We start from the raw sequence: 23,247 nt of genomic DNA on the forward strand, positions 1-23,247 counted from the left end.
CATAATAAATAAATATAAAAAAGAGCATAACTCTTATATACCAAACAGAGGTTTTAAAACGACCTACAAAAAGTTGAGCTAAAGTTCTATGACTATCTGGCTTAGTTCTACCCCAAGATGGATGGATAGATGATAGACTATCTATCAACAAGTGAAAATGACAACATTTTTATACAATCCTGAAAAAGACTTATGTCATCTGTGCCTCTCCACTCAGACTATCTGTCTTGGGTTTTTCTAAAATTAGCCATAGATTGATGGCAACTTGATTTTAATTCAAAATCAGCGGAGCCGATTTTTGATTGGAAGGATTGGAAATAAAGTTTGATTGGAAACATTTGAAAGGAATTTTTTATAAGTTTTACTTTATTATAAACATATATAACAAACTACTGTTTAATGACTAATTGCCTAGAGGAATCAAGGCGATTTCACGCAATAATTTGATGATATTTACCTGATAGAGGGGTGAATCATCTTCTATTAGCACGCCATCTTTAAACCATATTATTTCGCACATTGGAGCGCATTCCACTCGACAAGATACAGAAGTTTCTGACGAATTCAACAAAGCACCCTGGTAAGGCGGTAGGCGGTCTATAAACGCTGGAGGGGCTAGAACAAATAAGAACAATATAAAATATGCTCACAACTGAAAAAACTAGGATTCTGTCACTCCTCTCAAACCCATGCCGTGGATCCATTAGCTTTAAAGAACTCACAAAAACCGTTTGTTATTTTAAACTTCTGTATATTTAACTCATCGTTTTGCCATATTTTATTGATATTCTTTGTCACGTCCTGATCAAAATTGAAAAACTAAAATCCTGTCATCCCTTATCAGGGATGACAGGGATCCCTTATCAGGGATTTCATTAGTTTTGAAATGACTTTAAAATGGTTCTATCCAGACTAACAGAGCATTTTAATTTCTATATATTTGATTTCTTGCTTTCCCATAATTTTCTGATATTTTTTCGCGGTTCTTACATTATGTCTTGTTCAAAATTGAAAAACAGGAATTTTGTTTCACCTCACAAATCCATGTCACGGATCCAATAGTTTAAAAATAATTCACAAAAACGATTTTATCCTGTTTTCCAGAGCATTTTAACTTTTTATATATTTAATCCCTCGTTTTTCCATGTTTTACTGATGTTCTTTCATTATGTCTCGTTCAAAGGAAAAAACCAGGACCCTATCACAAAGCCTGTTTCCTGCTCCAAGAGACCGTACACGAGGCGAGGGGAAAAACTACGAAAATGTGCTCAAAAACTAAAAAATAAAGAATTCAAAGGTAAAAGAAAGCAGCTCTGGGAGTCCAACATCGAACAAAATTCTGAAAAGAACTCTAATTTTTCTCCATCATAAATGAATGAAATTCCAAGAGAAGTTTCATTTTAGAAAGTCTTTCATTCCAATAGAATGAAAAGAAAGTTTTCAAAATTTATAACAATTCAAATTTGACTAGCAGAAAAACAGGCCTACTCAGTGAGCACAAATCATGGAGGCAGTTTATTGCAGTATTTTGGGTAAAGCTAGCTAGAGAAACAGATTAAAGTTATTATGCTTAAGTCTAGTAAATCTGCCCTGACATTCTAGAATTTGTAAAATAATGACTTCGGTCTTTGAATTAAATTGCGTTGAAATAAAACAGGAGAAAAACTAAAGTTTTTTAGGAGAAAACAAAGCTTAAACAAGGTACTGTAACAAACACTTAATAAAATTTGTATTTATATTCTCTTGCAACTCTTTTTGAACATTCTTTGAATATTTATATTCTTTTTTTCTTCTTCTTTTTTTTTTAATAGGAAAATTAGACGCTGAGGATTTCAAAATTACAAATACAAAACATAACAAATGACAAGCATAACATGACAGACATGACTGAAAAATTTGACAACAACATGAAAAGGAAACAATTGACAAGCCTGACAAACCATAACAAATATAGCAAATGACAAGTTTTTTTTATATTTTAAAACTTTGAGTTTAATATTTCAATGGAGAAGTAATTGAGCAATATATATCTATAAAACAATTTGCCAAACTAATATTTGTTCTGGAGCTACCGACCAGAAATTATTACAGGATTGGTAGAACAAAAATATGTTTACAAGTCATCCTTTCCATATTTTCAATAATTAGCATGTCTGTCTTTCTTTAAACTATTTTATTAGTTCATGAGATAGGAGCATTATACGAAGTACCTAATATAAATATACTTAATACGAGTATATTATTAATCGAATTTATTTTGGCTAATCCTGTAATTTAAGATAATTATTTGAAATTTTTTAATAGCGTTTACTTTTTTGGAGTCAGTATTTTTTTTTTATGCCTAAATGTACTGATTTTAGAGTTAAAATCTAGACTATGCGATAGTTAATAATTTCTACACCCTTTCATTAGAGTATATTTGAAATTTGGAACTAACAATATTTGGATCAAGGTACAGGGTATTAAAAAAAAGTTTTGGCATATTTGTACGTCTTTTACCTTTTTAACCAATTATTTTAAATTTTTGCAAATTTGACTATGGATATGTCGGAAGGAACTAGTGAAATTGAAATATAACTAGCAAATATTATCATCACAAAATGAAACCAATGTATTCCATTTTAGATAGATAGATAGATAGATAGATAATTTTATTCACCCACTCGATACAAAACCACAAATGGCACGAATGGAGTACAAAGAAGAAAAGAAAAAAAAAAAAAAAAAAAACAAAAAAAAAAAAACAAACACTTAACTGCACAAACAAAAACAAACGTTACGATACACCGCCAATAAATAAAAACATTATTACAAAAACTCACTAAGGACGAATTGCAATTGCCAGACTACTAGGCCCAAGCGACCCCAAAAATTCAGAACGACGTTTCGTCACAGCAGCAATCGGATCTGTGATACCGAACCTTGCAGACATCTTGGAATTTTTAACCCACGGTGGGGTATTTAAAAGAAACTTTGCATATTTGTAAAAAAGTGATCGAAGGTTTCTTTTATCACTAACACTAAATATATGCCAAAACGGTGATAAAGCCAGAAAGTGTGGGATCACCAGTGCATTATATAGCCTAGCTCGAATTTGTCGATTATAATTCGCTTTAGTTGAAGATAGCGCCCCGTAAGCCTTACGTGCCTTTTCTGCGAAATTACTTATTTGGCGAGCACGTGTAGATGCCATGTTATGACCTATAGGCATTCCTAAGTACATTATGGAGTCAGACAGTGGAACCTCTTGAGCACCAAATTTGACAGCAAGATCTATACAATCTGCATTTCTCCTATTGAAAGCAACAATCTCGCTTTTACTTGCATTAAAAGATAGGCCTATCTCTCTATAAGCATCATCTAGAATCTGAAAATTTTCTTCAATACGAGACAAACATCTACTTAAATTAAAAATATCATCTGCGTAATTAAGTAATGTTACATCCAAACCTCGGAAAATGCAGCTCATTTGCACTAACTTTTGGGCCTCGAGAACACTATTATTATACAACCGGGGTGACGAAATTGCACCCTGCCTAATGCCCTTTCTAACCGGAATAGCATTTGGTAATACAATCGGCCCGTTAGGAGACGGGACTTTAACTTGGACTCGAAGCTTCTTATACATATCCCGAAAAGGCAAAATAACCGATCGGTCCACACCACGTTTATGAGCAGACACTAATAACTGGGGATGTATCCCAGAATCAAAAGCACGTCTAACATCGTGACTCGCTAGAATAAGGGATTCATTCAGTTCATCAGCTTCTATTAATATATTAGCAAGAATATAATGGACGTGCTCGCGACCAACACCTTTTTTAAATCCGAACTGATTATCGGGGGTAGAACATTGAAAAGCAATATGATCTATAACTAGCAATTCCATAAGCTTACATAAAACCGGCGAAACAGTTATAGGGCGGTAAGATACGCATTCAGACGGATTTTTCCCTTTTTTTCAAAATAGGTGTAATTACTCCAGTACCAAAAACGTCGGGAACGAGACCAGAATTAAAGATAATTTGGAATAGAAGCTCTAAATGACTCAGGAGACCAGCAGTACCATGTACAAGATGCAACCCACACAACTTGTCGACACCTTTCGATTGTTTCTTTTTTAATTTTGAAATTGCACGAATCAGATTAGGGAACAGTTACTATGTAGCCAACACCAGAACTAGGCAATTCCATGAACTTATCAAGTTCGACTTCATATTTATCTTCAAGATCTTGTTCGGGTGGAGAGAACTCAGAAGTAAAGTGGGGACACCCAATCTTGCTCAGAGATCACAGGTTCAACACTATTCTGATCACCATTACGTTTAAGAAATCTCCACACAGCATTTGGGTCATTACTTATCAATTGACTATGTTGATCGATCACTTCACATTTATGCTTAGACAAAATCTTGGCAAATCTGCGTTTGCTGAACAGCCGAACTTCATTTACAACACCTGATTTCGGACGACCACACTCGTTCCAGAGCCTAAGCCAAAATTTTGCACGACCACATGCTTCACTTAGAGCAGGGTTTTCGGACCACTTTGGAATTTCCGTTCCCACTCGGACTTTACGAATGGGGACCGCAGCGGCCTCGGCAGATAACAGTGCGTGAGATATTTCACTACAGTAGATGTTTAGTAGCAGCTGTTTCTCTTCATCTTGAATACATACACTCTGCTGTAGTAATTGGAACGGCACTTTAATCTTTGTGAGAATCTCATCCAATACGTAATGATAAGTAGCCAGGTCAATTTTACTCCAATTAGTTTTGATTTTCCACTTCTTTTCATTAGTTGGGGGGTTAGGAGAGGCAGGAATTACTCGAAAAGTGTTTATAATTGGAAAGTGATCAGACGCGCTTACGCTCAGATCTACGTGCGAATTGCCGCAAGCTGGAGATTGGATGGAACTTAACATGAAGTCGAGAGATGAAGTCGAGCCTGAGTTATGGATATAAGTAAAACACAGATCATTGTTAGCAAGACGAAGACCGTCACAGGAAGATAGGAGGATCTGTGCTCGAGCGTTAGACTCATCAGTCAAGTCACAGTTCACGTCACCAGCGACTATACATTCAAGGCCCTGGCTAGAACAGCTGCCCACCGAACTCGATAGCTTACTGCAGGCTTCACTAAATTTTTTTTCTGATTTACTGTCTCTGTAGTCTGTTGGCATGTACACAGAGTGGATAACAGTTTTGTGCACCTTAACAGCAACAAAAAAGTCTGAAGATTTATACAGAATGGGATTTAACCTGCTGCTAACAAGAATGGCGATTCCACCGGACGGCCTTCCCCTGCCCGATGACTTTGCAGGAGTAGCAAATACTTTGACGCCATCGTTTAGCTCAAGCAGACTAACGGCTTGATTCGAGAGGAAGTGTTCCTGCACACAGAGTACATCGTTATAACATAACAATCCTTCTAACAGTGGCATTTTATCAACCACTCCACCATTTAAGTTCCATGAAACAACCCGTATAGAATCACCGATCATTGTTTAGAAATTAGCTTCTGAGCTACTGGACATTGGAAGCTGTAGCACGGGTGTCGAGAAGAACCACACAGAGCGCATTTGGGGGCATTTTGGCATGGATTGTCCCGAGAGCTGGAATGATCTCCACCGCACTTTGAACATTTCGGGGGATCTACACAAGATTTTGCTGCATGTCCGTAGGACTGACAGTTGTAGCACTGCATCGGTAAGAATTTAAATTCTGTAATGGGTAGTCGCTCGTAACCAAAAATGGGCGGAGAGTTCATTGCGTTAAAGAGATGAGCTTTGCTTTCAAACTGTAATTTGAATGACCGAGTACTACCAATTTGTACGGCCTTAACACAGTTCGGTACAACTGAGCGCAGTTCGTCATCTGAAGTTTCAGTGGGAACGTGGCGGATTATTCCGAAGAAAGCGGGAGTTTTTACTTTAACACTTATAGTTGAGTCACTTTTACCCACTGCCTCAGCCAGGGACTCGGCAGCATTCTTGTTGTTCAAGACTACTCTCCATTCAGATTTCCTAGGTTTCAGCTCCACAATGTTCGAACTAGTATCACCACATACTCTGTCCAAATAGGATTTCCGAGCGCTAGGGTTCGAAAGATCTTTCGGGGGATTCTTCAAAACAACCGCATATGACAGTTTCGACATGATCGTGTTGGTTCTTCTGCCGCAGGCATAGCAGAGACAGAAGGAGAGGGATTAGAATCCACGTAACTATCGAACTTAGCACACAATTCGTTTACTTTCCGGGTTAGGGTAGCCGTCACTTCTCCCGGGATTATCGGAACTTCATCAGGTTCGAAAATCACAAACCGCGGCAACGAGATATTTTTATCTTCACAAACCCGAAATACTTTTAATATGTCCAGGATATCATCGGTGTTCTTCGATCGCGCAGTAACACGTGTGGTAATTCCTGCTAGGGGCCACAATAACTCCTTCGCCATTGCAATTGCTTCCTCTGAGAAAAACTCGACTGCTTTTTTCGCTATATCCTCCGAGCGATTACCAGCTTTTATCGCACGGAAAGCATAATTCAGTAACGCATTCCAAACCAATTTCTCATTACTCCCCATCGCAACAGCCACGTCACAATCCGTAATGCAAAATCAAAGTCCGAGGGGAGGAGCCAGTTCAATAAACTACGACGTAATACAGAGCTATTTAAGCTAATAAGCGAGGGAAGCGTAGTTTCTTGCTACCTGATCCCCGCAGTTTAAGGGAGTCACACTCCCGGCAGGTACAACGGCCCTTGCGACAAGAAACTCCCCTCTTCTGCTCGCTTATTAGTAAAATTTAATAATATGAACGCACTCTAGAATCCGCTATTAAGAATTATTATAGATGACGCTGTTTTGCTTCCAAGCAAAGAGCATAAATTAGTAACAATATTATAAGGCAACTCCAGTTAAATAAATCTATTCTTCAACACAAATTATATGAGAAGAATTGAAAACTATGCTTCCTTACTGTTCCTTACTGTTCCTTTTTTGTCATTTCTTTTCACAAGCTTTCCAGTTTTTTTTTTTTTACCATATTATATAATACTATTTTACATTAATTATGTAATTACTTACATCACTGATCGTTATTTCTTTTCATGAAAGTTTTCTTTTCGTTTCTTTCGAAAGTTTGTTTTCACTAGTTTTATCTTCTCCATGATTCCCCCCGTAGTTTTAGAGACTTGTGTGAAATCTTTTCATAATGTTTGAAGGATTAAAAGAAAAATGGTTTTCCTCTAAGGGAAATCCTTACTAAATCTTAAAAATAGAAAGTATCGAGTTAAATTCTGGCCTAAACATAATGCATAATTAGAAGGGGAAATCCATAATTCTGCGTTTTAATTAATGTAAAGTTTATGTTTTTTAGAAAGCACCTTTTTAATATGAGGCAGTGAATCCTTCGTATTAAAAAACATTTTTCATAAGATAGTTTAAAGAGTTAATCCTTTATAGCAGAAACAGCATTGTATAGGAAAAATATTTAGAAATTCTAACGAAAAAATCATATATGTTAGCAGTTTATAACGCAAACACTAGTTTAAGGGATTTTTTTTTGTCCTTAAAAAATCTCCTTGATTATATTTCATATTTAGCTTGGCTATTAAGAATTTGATAAATAAAGTGTTATTTTGAATTATGAGCATCCAAATAACAATCATTTACAAAAAATTGGCTCAGGTTAATTGGCAAATTTTCCATCAAATAAAGTCAGCATTGACATGTTTTAAAATGGAAGGTCGATGCAAGAAACAAAGATTTTGTCCTTTATCTTTTCCTAAAACTCTAGGAATTGAAGATACTCACCGTAATATAGCAGAGCTCATATTAACTAATAATAACTGAAATATTACACAAAAAAATAAAAGGATATTCGATACAGAAATATTTGATAAGTTTTGCACCTAATTGCCCAGATTTATTAACCAAATAAGCAGACCTGATAAAAAAAAAACTATTTGGAAATCATCTATTTAATGAGAATGTTAATGTTAATGAGAATGTTAATAGTTAATGAGAATGCACCGATTAAAACAAAATCCAATGTTTGTGTATGCTAAATTAATTAAACAGAGCAAGTAATATGTCAAAATATTATATTAAAACATTAATATAGAGAAGGAACAGGCAAAGGGAAAATAAAAAAGATAGAAAAAATACTAAGAAAAACAAAACGAGAATTTTCAACTATACTGAAACACAGATAAAGAGAAACATAAATAAAAAGAGGAACATAAAGTAAACCAAAAACATGTTGAAATATTCACCCGAAGGGCAAAGGAGAGGGATAGAAGTGTAAAGGGGAAAGAAACAAAAAGAAAATCCCATTATTGTCAGGCAAAATCTTCTGAATCACCACGTGTCAAATTGATAAACTGGGAAAATCACTACAGCAAGTTCTAAGCAAGATAAAGGGTTGTTATGCTATTTTTGAAGCTGAACCAGAATTTTGGGTATATTTCTGGCAGAAATAATGGTTAGTATTCCAGTAGAAATGATAGTTGGTATTCCAGTTTACTATGTACTACTATAAGAAGTGTACCAAAGGTGTCAAAATGCCTAGCACTAGAAGAAGTAGAACTTCCACAGGTATTGGGGCGAGCTTTCACAATAATCAAGATGGCGTGTTAAAAGTCATAATACCATATACACAAGTAAGTCCATCCCAAAAGGAAGGGATCTTTTTTAGGGGAGGGTGTGGGGTAAGGGGGTGGGCAAGAGTGACCCGCTATTCTATTCATAATGAAACAGAAGAAATCAGATTATATATTCGTAACTAAAAAAATGTGTGTTTAAAAAAAAAAATATAAGAATCTGTGAGAAAAAGTTCGACCTTAAAAAGCTAAGAAATAAACTAGGGAAATATTTTGACACAGAATAATGCATACTAGCTGTGATAAGTCAGCTTATAGGTGGTTAAAATTAATACATAAATGAAAGTACATTATGTACATGCCACTAAATCTAAATAGATCATTTTCACATCTAAAAGAAAAATATTTGAAGTATAAACATAAAGAAAAATTGAAAAGGAAAAAATGAAAAATAGTAAGAGGAAAAATTATACATGAACCACGAAATCTAACAAAAATGAAAGTAAAAAATAGAACTGAAAGGCTGTTTCAAATCATAATAAAACACAAATAAAAACACAGGGGGAATGGATTAAGAAAAGGGGAAAGACAAAAATAGAGATAAAAAGAGGAAAATAAATACTAATAGATACATTTTCAGTTTTTCTAAAATACAAGAATACAGAAAGAAAGGGAAAGTAGAAGCCCTCAAGTACGTAAGAAACCAGAAGAAAAATTTGCACTAAATAATAAAATATAACCAAGAGAGAAAACTTAAAGTAGCATTTTCAATCCGAATATATTATAAATCTAAAGGAAAAACATGAAAGAGAAAGACAAAGAAATGAAAAATGAAATAAAATTTGTATTTAAGAGATAAAAGAAAGTCGAAAAATCAGACTAGAAAGAGCATTTTTCAATTTCGATAAAACCTGAATCATGCGGAAAAAATGAGAAGAAGGTATACATAATAAAAGAGAAGTACAAGAGGACAAAAACTTATACCGGTAGTATAAATAAAACTAAAAGCAGAATTTTAAATAATACTATATTATAAAATGCAGAAGGAGAGGAAAACGACAAATAGAGAAAAAAAGTCAAAACTATGCTTCGCGTAAGCCGCCTCTTTAACAAGCTCTTAGAAAATCCAAACTTGTCAATTAACAGTAGAAGATGTCAACTCCAAATAGAATGTAGAAATTGTTTTAATTACAAGAGATCTAGCGCTCAGGGGCGGGGAAAATTTAGCCCCTGTCAGCCTTCCATGATTAGTCTGTCATCCAAACTTGCGTTGCGTGTTAACCAAAAGTTACAGAATTATATGGAAACTTAATGTTACTTAAGTGTCTTTATAATCATTCTAAATGGTCAGTGATCATAATAAAGCCGTAGAAAATAATACTTTGTGGCGGTGATTATTTGAAATGGTGACACGCCCAACAATCTCATCAATACATTTTGTGAAAAAAATTAAACTTAGTACGAAACTAGTTACATGCCATTTATGACAAATTGACTGATTTATTTAATTCAACATATTCCCTTTCATATTTTAAATACCGCTTAAATTTTATATGTTGCCAACATTCATTTTCAATCACATCCCTTTAGCATATTACATTTATCATATTATTTTTATCGCTTTTACCATTTATAACCATTACCGTCTACCATTTTAACCATTACCATTTTTTTATCGCTTTTCCCATTTACCATTTATACGTCTTGTGAAAAAAACAAGAGCTGAGAGCTCATATGACAATGCGACGAGGCAAGAAGAGCTAAGAGCCAAGAGCTCATATGGTATGAGCTCTAACTATGGTAAGATTGATTTAAAAGGAAAATCAGAGGCTTAGTGCCGGTCAGGATTTAAAATAAGAGCTCTGAGTCATGATGTCCTTTTATATATCAAAATTCATTAAGATCCAATCACCCACTCGTAATTTATAAATACCTCATTTTTTCTAACTTTTTCTCTCCCTTTAGCCCCCCAGATGGTCGAATCTGGGAAAACGACTTTATCAAGTCAATTTGTGCAGCTCCCTGACACGCCTACCAATTTTCATCGTCCTAGCACATCCAGAAGCACCAAACTCGCCAAATCACTGAACCCCTCCCCCCAACTCCCCCAAAGAGAACAAATCCAGTACAGTTACGTCAATCACGTATAAAGGACATTTGCTTATTCTATCCACCAAGCTTCATCCCGATTCCTCCACCCCAAGCATTTTCCAAGATTTCTCCCTCCAGTTCCCTCCAATGTCAACAGATCTGGCTGGAATTTGAAACTAGAGCTCTGAGACATGAATTCCTACTAAATATCGAATTTCATTAAGATCCGGTCACCCGTTCTTAAGTTACAAATACCTCAATTTCTGTAATTTTTCCAAATTAACACCCCCCCCCCCAGCTTCTCCAAAGAGAACGGATCCTTTCCAATTATGTCAATCACGTATCTAGAACTTGTGCTTATTCTTCCCATCAAGTTTCATCCCGATCTCTCCACTCTAAGCGTTTTCCAAGATTTCTGTTTCCCTCCTCCAACCCCCTACGTCCCCAGATGCAATTTGAGTCAAAAATGGAGCATCTGAAACATAAGATCCTTCTATATATATCAAGTTTCATTAAGATCCGGTCACCTATTGGGTAAGATAAAAATACCCCAATTTTAACTTTTTCCAAGAATTCCGGTTTCCCCCTCCAACTCCCCCCAATGTCACAGGATCTGGTCGGAACTTGAAATTAGAGCTTTAAAGCACAAGATCCTTCTAAATATCAAATTTCATTAAGATCTGGTCACCCGTTCGTAAGTTACAAATACCTAATTTTTCCGAATTACCATCCAGTTTCATCCTGATCTATCCGCTGTAAGTATTTTCAAAGATTCCCCCCCCCCCCAATAACGCTGGATCTGGTTGAGATTTAAAATAAGAGATCTGAGTTACGAGGTCCTTCTAAATATGAAGTTTCATGAAGATCCGATCACTCCTTCATAAGTTAAAAATACGTCATTTTTCTAATTTTTCAGAATTAACCCTCCCCCCCCCATAGAGCGAATCCGTTCCGATTATGTCAATCACGTATCTAAGACTTCTACTTATTTTTCCCACCAAGTTTCATCCCGATCCCTCCAATCTAAGCGTTTTCCATGATTTTAGGTATCCCCCCCCAAACTCCCCCCAATGTCACCAAATCCAGTCAGGATTGAAAATAAGAGCTTTGAGACACGACATCCTTCTAAATATAAAATTTCATTGAGATCCGATCACCCGTTCGTAAGTTAAAAATGCCTCATTTTTTCTAATTTTTTAAAATTAACCCCCCCCCCCTCCCAACTACCCCAATGAGAGCGGATCCGTTCCGGTTATGCAAATCATGTATCTAGGACTTGTGCTTATTTTTTCCACCAAGTTTCATCCCGATTCCTCCACTCCAAGTGTTTTCCAAGATTTTAGGTTTGCCCCTCCCAACTCCCCCCCCAATGTCACCAGATCCAGTCAGAATTTAAAATAACAGCTCTGAGACACGATATCCTTCCAAACTTAAAATTTCATTAAGATCTGATCAACCGTTCGTAAGTTATAAATACTTAATTTTTTCTATTTTTTTCCGAATGAACCGGTCCCCACTCCCCCCAGATGGTCAAATCGGGAAAATGACTATTTCTAATTTAGTCTGGTCCGGTCCCTGATACACCTGCCAAATTTCATCGTCCTAGCTTACCTGGAAGTGCCTAAAGTAGTAAAACCGGGACCGACAGACCGACAGACAGACCGATAGAATTTGCGATTGCTATATGTCACTTGGTTAATACCAAGTGCCATAAAAACGAAAGCTTAGTACGAAACTGATTACATGCCATATATGACAAATTGACTGATTTATTTAATTCGACAATTTCTATTCCATATTTGAAATACCGCTTAATTTTTTTATGTTCCCAACGTTCACCTTCAATCATATCCCTTTATCATATTACTTTTATCACTTTTACTATTTATAATCCCTTCAATTTGTATTGTAATTTTTTCTTATGCTTGCTTAAAATTTTTAATTATAGTTGATCGACATTATTCATTATGAAAGGATGTTGAAAAAGCATAGGAAGTCACTGGAAAGTTTCGGGTTCATAAGAAAAGTAGATTCATTGGGTTCCTTCTAATAAATTAGTCATTTTCATTGACATTATGACATGTTTCGACACAAAAACAAAAAAATATTTAGACATTTTCACAAAAGAAATTTAGAGAAAAAACAAGAAACCTCATTGCAAGAATTACAATCTGACAGTATCTCACACAGGACCTTAAGTATATAAAATAAGAACCGAAATATAACCTAAATTGAAGAAAGGGACTGCAATTGCTTACCAAGTACATCTATTTCAATTACATCAGGTTCTCCAGGTCCAGCTAAATTTACAGCGTAGCAACTAATGTTCGCTTCGTTTTTTAGGGTAACGGGAGAAATAGTCCAATTGGCAGAGGAAATATCGTGAATGAGGTGGCCATTCTGTAACCATTGATATTGGAACGCGGGTGGGCGTCCAAGATCTTCCACAATGCAAGTTAAGGTCAGGTCACTATCTTTGACGACAACGGGAGGAAATGAGAGCAACGTTGGTTTACCAGGAGAGTCTAAGATAAAACATTTATTATATTTAATTATGATATTATTCTATTATAATTTTCTACTGCTGCCTTTAAAACTTTAGCCTATGTACAGTCTTTTATGGAGCTTCACAAGTAAATAAGAATCAATTATTATAACTAAACCTGTCAATACAAAGGAGATAAAAATGCATAGGATTTCATTCTTTATAACGACAAGACATGTCGCGACAAACTTTGTAGAGCTTACTGCAATTGAAATTAACAAGCGGAAAGTACAAAAACAAAACGTAGCCTAGTAATAAACTGGTCAAAAAGTTATATCAGGTATTTTTTTTTGTCTTTTTTTGAAATATCATATTTCAAGGTTACACACTCAAAAAGAGTGGCTGATGGACCGATATCTTTACCTGGTTCAGAGCCATATACAGGACTTTTTTCAGGGCGGGGGGGGGGGGGATTTAAACATATTTTGAAACCCATCAAAAATTTGTTTGTATTAATTTTTGTTAAGTTTTTACGAGTAGGGCAAACATTTCGGGGAGGGGGGGGGGTCAAACCCATAAGCCCCCTGGATATGGCCTTTGCCTGGTTTAATTGCAAGTTATACAAATTTTTGGAACCTTTGTATAGTAGTATTAATAGATGGCTTGGATAGAATAGGCCATAGAATAGGCCAGAGAGAGAGAGTTCTAGATCAGTGTGCAGTACAGTGCACAGCTTTTTCCAAATGTTATTCTTAAGTGTTTTCACTTCAAGTAATCAGTACAAGCTACGTGCCTGCTTACTTTTGTTGTCACTTTTGATGATGTTTTGATAACTTGACAATTACGTTGAGTATATGATTATATTCTAACCTTGATGCATAATGGAAAGAGAAGAGAATAAACGATTGCCAAATAAAACTTTGTCTATTGGATGGACCTCTGGACCCGTGTCCCGATCCCCCAAACATTGAGATTTTTCAAATTTCCAAATTATTTCTTACATTTTCCATAAAATTGAACAGTTTTTCGATTATTCGGAAGTATCATCCTCACCCTCCATCCAACGTATACAATCACCTCCTTCTTCGTACGGCGCAAACTCCTAAGGATATGCCAGTTATGTATATTAAAACATATTTAAATAGTTCTCATTTGCCGGGCAATGCGACTTCCTGAGCCGTAACTTCTAAGCCTAAATTTACTTATAGCTCAATATTATTTCCATTATTTGCACTCAATCTCTGACACGAGGCATAAGCATTTGTCTCTCTCCATTCATATGAGCCTTGAGAAACGGTAAAAAAAAGTGGAAGTGTTGCGTAAAAAAAAATCCTTTACCTAATAGTCGTTTCGATTCAAAAATAGTAATTCTCATTTCGAGTCAAAAACCTTGAGATCCTTATGATTCCTCCCCCAATTATCTCTTATATTTTCTTTATACTACTATAAGCTACTATTGCTACTATTAACAACTAACTGCAGTAGCAAGCTGTGTAAAGACAGCACAGCTACGCATGCTACTCTCCCCCAAATATTTCAAAGTTTCGCTCTCCATAGCTTCCCACGAAAGTCCAATCCCCTTAATGGCTTCTCCTCCCAAAATCCTCCTTAGGGAGGCTAAATCCTCCCTAATGGCTTCTTACCATTCCTCTCATAGAACAGCCTTCTTTTAGTTTGGCCCTAAATGGATGGCGAAAAGAACAATCTTTGGCAATGTGCCATCTTTCATACCTAACATATCTTAGCTTTTCTTAAACCATTTTTGACTAAGTATAATTAAACTGTTTCTTAAGCAGTTAAAGTTTGAAAAATGCATCCATTTAATTTCTGAACGTTTTTGAAGAATTAATGCATGTTTTGGTTTTGGCTCACCGCACACAAAATAATTAAAGCGAAATTTGCATATCAATTTTTTTCGACTCAATGGCTTTCTCATAGTTTTGACTGGACGATTTTGATAAAAAAGGAGTGGGGTAGGAGGTCTAGTTACCCTCCAATTTTTGGTTACTTAAAAAGGCAACTAGAACTTTTATTTTCTTTTTTACGAACGTTTTTATTAGTAATAAATATACGTAACTTACGAATTAACTTGCGTAACGAAGTTCTATATTTGTATATTTTATTACGTATATGAGGGGTTTCGCCCCCCCCCTCGTCAATACCTCGCTCTTTACACAAAATCTTGAATTTTGTCCCAATTCTTTAAGAATGACCCCTGTATCACAAATGCTGCTCCTTACTTCCAGCTGAAATTTTTTTTATTTTTTTTATCATTTTTTTTTATAATACTAGAAAATCCTGAAGCTCCTTCATAGAAATTCTCCTCCCTCATAATAAATTCCTTCGTGGAAAGATCTTCACATGTAACCCCTCCCTCCCCACTCAGCACAAAAAAGTCCCCCTGAAAACGTCTGTACACTTCCCAATAACCCTTACTATATGTAAACAAAGGTCAAAATTTGTAACTCGCAGCCCCTCCCCCGGGGACTGTGGGAGATTATGTCGTCCCGAAAGACATAATTATTAGGTTTTCGACTATGCTGAACAAAATGGCTATCTCAGAATTTTGATCCGGGAGGCGGCCTAGGTGTTTGTCACTTTTTTTTGCGACAAATTTTTTGTCGCTTGAAGAGGGCGCTAAAACTTATAATTCCTGTTAGAATGAGACCTCTAGCGACATGGTAGGACCACTGGGTCGATACAATCATCCCCGAAAAAAAAAAAAAATAAACACGCATCCGTGATCTGTCTTCTGGCAAAAAAAAAAAAAGAAATACGCCCTGCTCTTTACGCTAAAGTTTTTTACTGTTTAATAAAGTAGAATGGAGAGAAAGAGTCAAACTTTAGCGTATAGAGCGGGACGTTGAGAAGGGAACAGCCCCTTTCATATACGAAGCAATTTCTGTTCGTTTTAAGTTTTAATGTCGCTCCTTACTTTCAGTTAAAAAAAAACTTGTTTTTTTTATTTAATTTTTGTCAAGAGTCAGTGTTCCCCTTATTTTCTAAAATAAGGAAAATTTTCTCAGGCTCGTAATTTTTAATGGGTAAGATTAAACTTGATGAAACTTATATATTTAAAAACCGCATAAAAATTCAATCCTTTTAATGTCACTATTGGTATTAAAATTCCGTTTTAGAATTTGGTTACTATTGAGCCGGGTCGCTTCTTACTATAGTACGTTTACCATAAACTGTTTAATCAACAATAGAAATTTTAAAAAATGTAATAGCTTTTGTTTAAAATCATGAGCCTTATTGCCGATTTTTCTCAATTTGCTAGTTTTTCGGATTCCTTCGTTGAGTTTGCATGATACTTCTAAAAAATCACCATTACGTAACTTTCCTAATATCAACTGTTATCTAATACAACCATAAAAAATCTAGATTTAATTACAATTAAGTGAGATTTGTTTTGTTAGGAATTAGGGAAAATTGCCTTTATCATATTCTAATTATTCTCAGACTTTCGTAAAATATTTTGAAAAGATTTATTTATCAGAACTTAATCCATATATGCGAAAGAAACACAAGATTAAAAAGGATTTTATCTTTAAGGACATTCCTGGTCAACAACATGTCAGGAAGCAATTTTGGAGAGGTTTTTAACTTTTCTACGAGTAAGGGGGGTAAGTACGAGTTTTATCTATGGTAACTTCAAAGACTTCTCTTTTTTGTCTTGAAAGAGTTCTTTAGGTGGATTGGTCTCAAGGCACGTTTGCTGCGAGGACGCTCTTGTTAAAAAAAATTATAAGAGAAAAACCACCGGGGAAATATCCCTTTCTTTTTCTGCAACCGTCAAGATCTAATTTAAATGACAAAAAAAAATGAGCATTGCACTGTGTGTCTTCTCTGTTTTCAAACAAGCAAATGTTCAAAATAATAATGAATGAATTTTGAGTTTTTGAACTCGAAAAATTTTATTCACATTTGAAGAGCCCCCTCCCCCCCTGTGCATGCAAGCTCAACACTTTCTACTCCTCCCTCCCCCCTCTCTCTCTCTCTCTTTCTTTTCCTGTCAATATACATATATATATATATATATATATATATATATATATATATATATATATATATATATATATATATATATATATATATAAAAATATATATATATATATATATATATATATATATATATATATATATATATATATATATATCTTGGATGCCCTCTTGGGAGAGGGCAATATAACAAGGGCACCAATGAGCAAAACCTTGGGTGGGCAGTGTGACAAAGGTGCCAATTATTGACCAAATTGACAAATTTATTCGAAAAAAAGATTGGAAAAAGAAAAAACAGGGAAAGGGGGCGTCAGAAAAAAATCTTGGGGCCGGGGTCCCTCCGGACCACCTGGATTCGTCAGTGCTTGAGTAAAACTTACAATGTATGACTAATTCCTCTTCTTCTGACCTTGGTCCCCAGCCAGCAGAAGTCATTCCTTCACAAGAATAATTACCCTGGAAAGACCTTCCCACATTCTCAAGAAGCAATTTACTTGGATCAATGTCGCAAAAATCTTCATCGACATATACATAGCTAGTGTCATTGAGCTGTGAAATAAGAAAAGTTAATACAAAATAGTACATAATATATCCGTTACATAATGGTAAGATATAATTAAACGACAAATACATAACATTAAAATTCAAACTTAACTTAAGACTTGGGTTTTTGTATGCAAAAACTTACCCATTTCATTCATAGGGTGTCTGGTTTTTGTCGTGTTATTCAATCATGTAAATTAACATAACCGAAAAAAACCGGCAAAATGAACAACTTCAGGTCATCAAATTTTGAAACAGATTATCAGTAAGACTTGAGATTGCTAACAATCCAATAATTAAGCACTAGGACTGCTGTTTTTGAAAACAGCTTCGAAGCCTTTGGTCCGTAGTTTAAAGGATCTGGCACACAATAATGGTAAGATATAATTAAACGACAAATACATAACATTAAAATTCAAACTTAACTTAAGACTTGGGTTTTTGTATGCAAAAACTTACCCATTTCATTCATAGGAGTGTCTGGTTTTTGTCGTGTTATTCAATCATGTAAATTAACATAACCGAAAAAAACCGGCAAAATGAACAACTTCAGGTCATCAAATTTTGAAACAGATTATCAGTAAGACTTGAGATTGCTAACAATCCAATAATTAAGCACTAGGACTGCTGTTTTTGAAAACAGCTTCGAAGCCTTTGGTCCGTAGTTTAAAGGATCTGGCACACAGGAAAATACAGGAGATGGTCGAGTACAACTTATTCTAAAAATAATTTCACTATTTAACAATAATTAACGAAATTACAATTTACTACACCCCCTGGTTGCTCGAAAACTCTAGTCCAGTGGTTCCCAACCGATTTTGGGCCATACCAAACCAAGACATTTCTAAAATCGTGATGTCCCCTCGTGACATTTCTTTTTTATTAAAAAATTGATGTGTATTCTGCTGAAGTAAGCTGAAAAGGCCATTAACTTGCTATCTCTTTTGGGTCGTCTTCTAGGGATATTAAAATCAAGTTTTTTTTAACTGAAAGTAAGGAGCGACATTAAAACTTAAAACGAACAGAAATTACTCCGTATATGAAAGGGGCTGTTCCCTCCTCAACGCCCCACTCTTTGCGCTAAAGTTTGACTCTTTCTCACAACTCAAAAATATGTTGAGTTTATGTTTTTATTCATGTTTTGGAGTGGTATGCGAACTTCTATACCACTTGATTAATTAATCTTGAATTTATTTTCCTCCAGCCCTGTATATCTAAAATATATTATTAGGCTTATTTCCTAAAGAAAGATTTAGTTATCTTATTTTTCTGCAGCTCTAGGGTTTTAGTCAGTGACGATATTTGCTATGAGGCAGGGGGACAACTGCCCCTCACCGAACTCGGTTCTCCCCCCCCCCCAACCCCAGTTTATCCTCTCCCACCATCTGAAATTGAGTTTCTTCAAAAAATCTAGTCAAAACTAAGATAAGCCTAAATAATTCAAGCATCCTCAGAAACGGCTCTTCTCTCTTTAGTAATAATTTTGCCTTTATAGCACTATACGGCCTATTTTTCATTTTTCACTGTCATTTTCACTTGACTTGGGAAAATTTTGACGAAATTATACCACTTATTTTGGTGTTTCAACATAAGACGATTTTGGTTCTATGTTCAAGATTGACTTTTATCCATCTACAAATTATATTGTCAAAATTTTTTCTCTATTTCTTAAGGTTAAAAAACACAATTAAGGGCATAAAAACATGTGAAAAGACGTTTTTTTTTTTACCAAGGTTAGATCATTCTCTAAGTAAAGGACCACCCGATACCTCGCTATATAATTTTATTATATAAAAAAAAAACAAGTTTTTTTTAACTGAAAGTAAGGAGCAAAATTAAAACTTAAAACGAACAGAAATTACTTCGTATATGAAAGGGGCTGCTTCCTCACCAACGCCCCGCTCTTGACGCTAAAGTTTGACTCTTTCTCTCAATTCTTCTTTTTAAAACAGTAAAAAACTTTATCGTAAAGAGCGGGGCGTTGGTGAGGAAGCAGCCCCTTTCATATACGAAGTAATTTCTGTTCGTTTTAAGTTTTAATTTTGCTCCTTACTTTCAGTTAAAAAAACTTGTTTTTTTTTTTTATTTAATTTCTGAACATTTTTCAATCAATGTATGTTTTGATTTTGGCTCTCCGCAGAGGAATAATTAAAACGAAATTTGCATATTTATTATTTATTTTTTTTTTGCTAAATGGCTTTCTCATAATTTTGATCGAATGATTTTGAGAAAAAAGAGCGGGGGAGGAAGCCTAGTTGCCCTCCGATTTTTCGGTTAATTAAGATAAAGGCAACTAGAACTTTTAATTTTTTACGAATCTTTTTTTTAGTAAAAGATATACGTAACTTATAAATTAGCTTACGTAAAGAAGTTTTGTATTCTCATGTTTTTATTATATATATGAGGGGATTCGCCCCCTCGTCAGTACCTCGCTCTTTAAACTAAAGCTCAAATTTTGTCCCATTTCATTAAGAATGACCCCTGAATCACCAAAACCGTAAAATAAATAGTTGAAATTACTAAAAATACTTTAGCGTAAAGAGCGGGGTATTAGGAGGAGGTGAGCCCCTCATATGGGTAATAATTTCTGTTCGTTTTAAGTTTTAATGCTGCTCTTTACTTCCAGCTGAAAAAAACTTTTTCATATTTCTTTTTTCATTGTTTTTTTTTTAAATAATGCTAGTAAATCCTGCGCTCCCTTCATGGAAATTTTCTTCCACCATGACAAATTCCTCGATGGAAGGCTCCCCCAGCCTATCCCCCTATTCTCAACCTCTACCCCCAACCAAAAAATCCTACTGAAAACACCTGCACACTTCCCAATAACCATTACTATATGTAAGCACTGGTCAAAGTTTGTAACTTGTAGCCCCTCCCACGGGGACTGTGGGGGAGTAAGTCGTCCCCAAAGACACAATTATAAGGTTTTTTGACTACGTTGAATAAAATGGCTATCTCAGAATTTTGATCCGTTGACTTTGGGAAAATAATTAGCGTGGGAGGGGGCCTAGGTGCCCTCCAATTTTTTTTGTCACTTAAAAAGGGCACTAGAACTTTTCATTTCCGTTAGAATGAACCCTCTCGCAACATTCTAGGACAACTGGGTCGATACGATCACCCCTGGGGGAACAAAAAACAAACAAAAAAAAAAAAAAATAAATAAACACGCATCCGTGATCTGCCTTCTGGCAAAAAATACAAATTCCACATTTTTGTAGATAGGAGCTCAAAACTTCTACAATAGGGTTCTCTGATACGCTGAATCTGATGGCGTGATTTTCGTTAAGATTCTATGACTTTTAGGGGGCGTTTCCCCCTATTTTCTAAAATAACGCAAATTTTCTCAGGCTCGTAACTTTTGATGGGTAAGACTAAACTTAATGAAACTTATATATTTAAAACCAGCATTGAAATGCGATTCTTTTGATATAGCTATTGGTATCAAAATTCCATTTTTTAGAGTTTTGGTTACTATTGAGCCGGGTCGCTCCTTACTACAGTTCGTTACCACGAACTGTTTGATAACCTATAGTACGACATACCCCGTGAATGAATAGACCTGGAAAATGAATAAAATGAAATATGTATCTTGCCCTTACGGTATAAATAACACCGTTAGGCTTGTCGCAAAGTCACATGCCTCATAGGGGATCCAAATCTTAAGATACGATGGAAAAACAAGTATTGTATTAAGAAATTAAGGGTTGTACCCAAAAAGAGAAAGAAAAGGTTCCCCTACCAGAAGAATTTCATGTTTAAAAAAACCTGTCCTCAATTCTGAAAAACATAAAATGATATTTTTGATTAAACTTTCAAACTTACAAATTTAAAAAGCTTAAAATTTGTTTCTGTGGGATTTTTATTTTAATCAAAGAAGTTAAAGAAAGTTATTCAAGAGCTGCAAGAAAGTGATTCGATCTCTCGGGAAACTCTCAACATTCTTAAACGTCTCAAAACGCTAAGTTTTGAGTGGAGGATAGGTTCACAAATTGTTGATAGTGGAGGATCGTTTCACAAATGCAGTTCATTTTAGTAAAAGATTATTGCTTCCTTCCCATTAACTATGATAAGAACAATATCTTCTTAAAGAACTACGAGATTGTTACAAAAAATAATGACTAATAGCAACTTTTCCACGACGTTGTGAGATACCGAATGAGGCCAATAGCGACTGCATATAAATTTATTGCAGGGGAAATGCAATATTTTTGGGGGTGAGGTAGTTACACTAATACAAAAATTATGGAAAAAATAGGAATTTTATAAATATCCTTCTGGAGGGAAGTATCTGTATGAGTTATAGATGAGACCAGCATTGACCAATAGGAGCAGGTAAGGTCTTGTACATAGCCATAATTAAATAATGGGGATTAATGAAGAAAAAAAGCAAAGAGGAGTCAAACAGCGTATATACAGAATCAACAGTAGCGACGTTTCTCAATGGAATATGCCCCTCCCTCATAGGGAGGGACTCATCGAAAAACAAACTTTCTGGACGAGAAGGGCAACAACTTTTTTCTTTCTTTGCTGTTTTGGTTATATATGAATTTATATGCCACTTGATTCCTTAAATCTAAAATTTTTCACAAGGCCTTGCAGTGTTTTTCCAAATATAATTTCCAAACATACATGCCTAAATAATAAAAATATTTGGAGGGGTCCTCATTACAAATTTTTTCGTCCTGTCTCACTGAAGAAGTTGCTGAGGTCACTTTGTTCGAGTGTGATATTTTTTGAAGGTTAAACATATTCAATTTTTTTTTGTATTTTGATTATTCAGAAGGGTGAGGGCTGAATCCTTCCTCCCCTTCTCTGTGAGAGTCTCTTGTGTGTACAAAATGTGACAGCTTTACCCCAAAAATCACTAAATTAGAAAAAAACTGTGTGTTAAGTTGTTTCCACTCTATAGGTATTTCGAGACTCTGGAAGAAATTTACATTAGAAGAATATTCAGCAGCCCTTTTAGGGGGACAGGGGCACTTCAAATAATCTGTCTATTAACTATTAACGATATTTGCTTATTTTGAGTGCATGCGTATAAAATTAGTATTTGGGAACAATTTTAGTCAAAAGTCAAAAGCAGTGAAAGCTAACGAAAAAATTGAGCAATTTTGTCACACCCAATTATAAGTTTCAAATATTTGTAGCTTTTGATTGAAGTATTTGGAAAAACTTCCAAATACAAAATATGGCAATTTTATCAGGCAGAATCTGAACAAGTAAATTTTTTACGGTTACCATTTGGAAGTTGTCGGGGATGCCATCCTGGCACCCCCATGACAGAAGTAACAGAGCTTGTGGATCATTGTCATTGTCATGTCTCCCAAGGCTGATAGAAATAAATAAAAAAAAACACTAAGAAAGGCATTATTGTTTTCCTAAAGTATGAAGGCTAGTAACTCACTTTCTATAAAAAGAGTTCTCAGAAATATATCCGGGAATTTTTCGCACCACTTTTCCTTCTTACTGCCTAGATTCTTTTTAAAAGAGAACATCTGAATGTTTTCTCCCCGCGTAGCAGAGC

The 23,247-nt window shown here is 35.2% G+C and overlaps 1 protein-coding gene across 15 annotated transcripts in view; it reads right to left on the bottom strand.

Annotated features, from left to right (window-relative positions):
• LOC136028761 (hemicentin-1-like) overlaps positions 1-23,247 on the bottom strand; it is a 266,427-nt gene that overhangs the window by 69,718 nt on the left and 173,462 nt on the right. For all 15 annotated transcript variants that reach the window (XM_065706646.1, XM_065706644.1, XM_065706649.1 and 12 more), the window contains 3 exons: positions 17,561-17,729; positions 12,952-13,218; positions 458-615 (listed from right to left, as the gene is read on the bottom strand). In XM_065706646.1, coding sequence (XP_065562718.1) covers positions 458-615; positions 12,952-13,218; positions 17,561-17,729 — 594 coding nt within the window. The remainder of the gene's footprint in view (positions 1-457; positions 616-12,951; positions 13,219-17,560; positions 17,730-23,247) is intronic.

The sequence above is a fragment of the Artemia franciscana genome, chromosome 7 (assembly GCF_032884065.1).
Source record: "Artemia franciscana chromosome 7, ASM3288406v1, whole genome shotgun sequence".
Taxonomy (NCBI): domain Eukaryota; kingdom Metazoa; phylum Arthropoda; class Branchiopoda; order Anostraca; family Artemiidae; genus Artemia; species Artemia franciscana.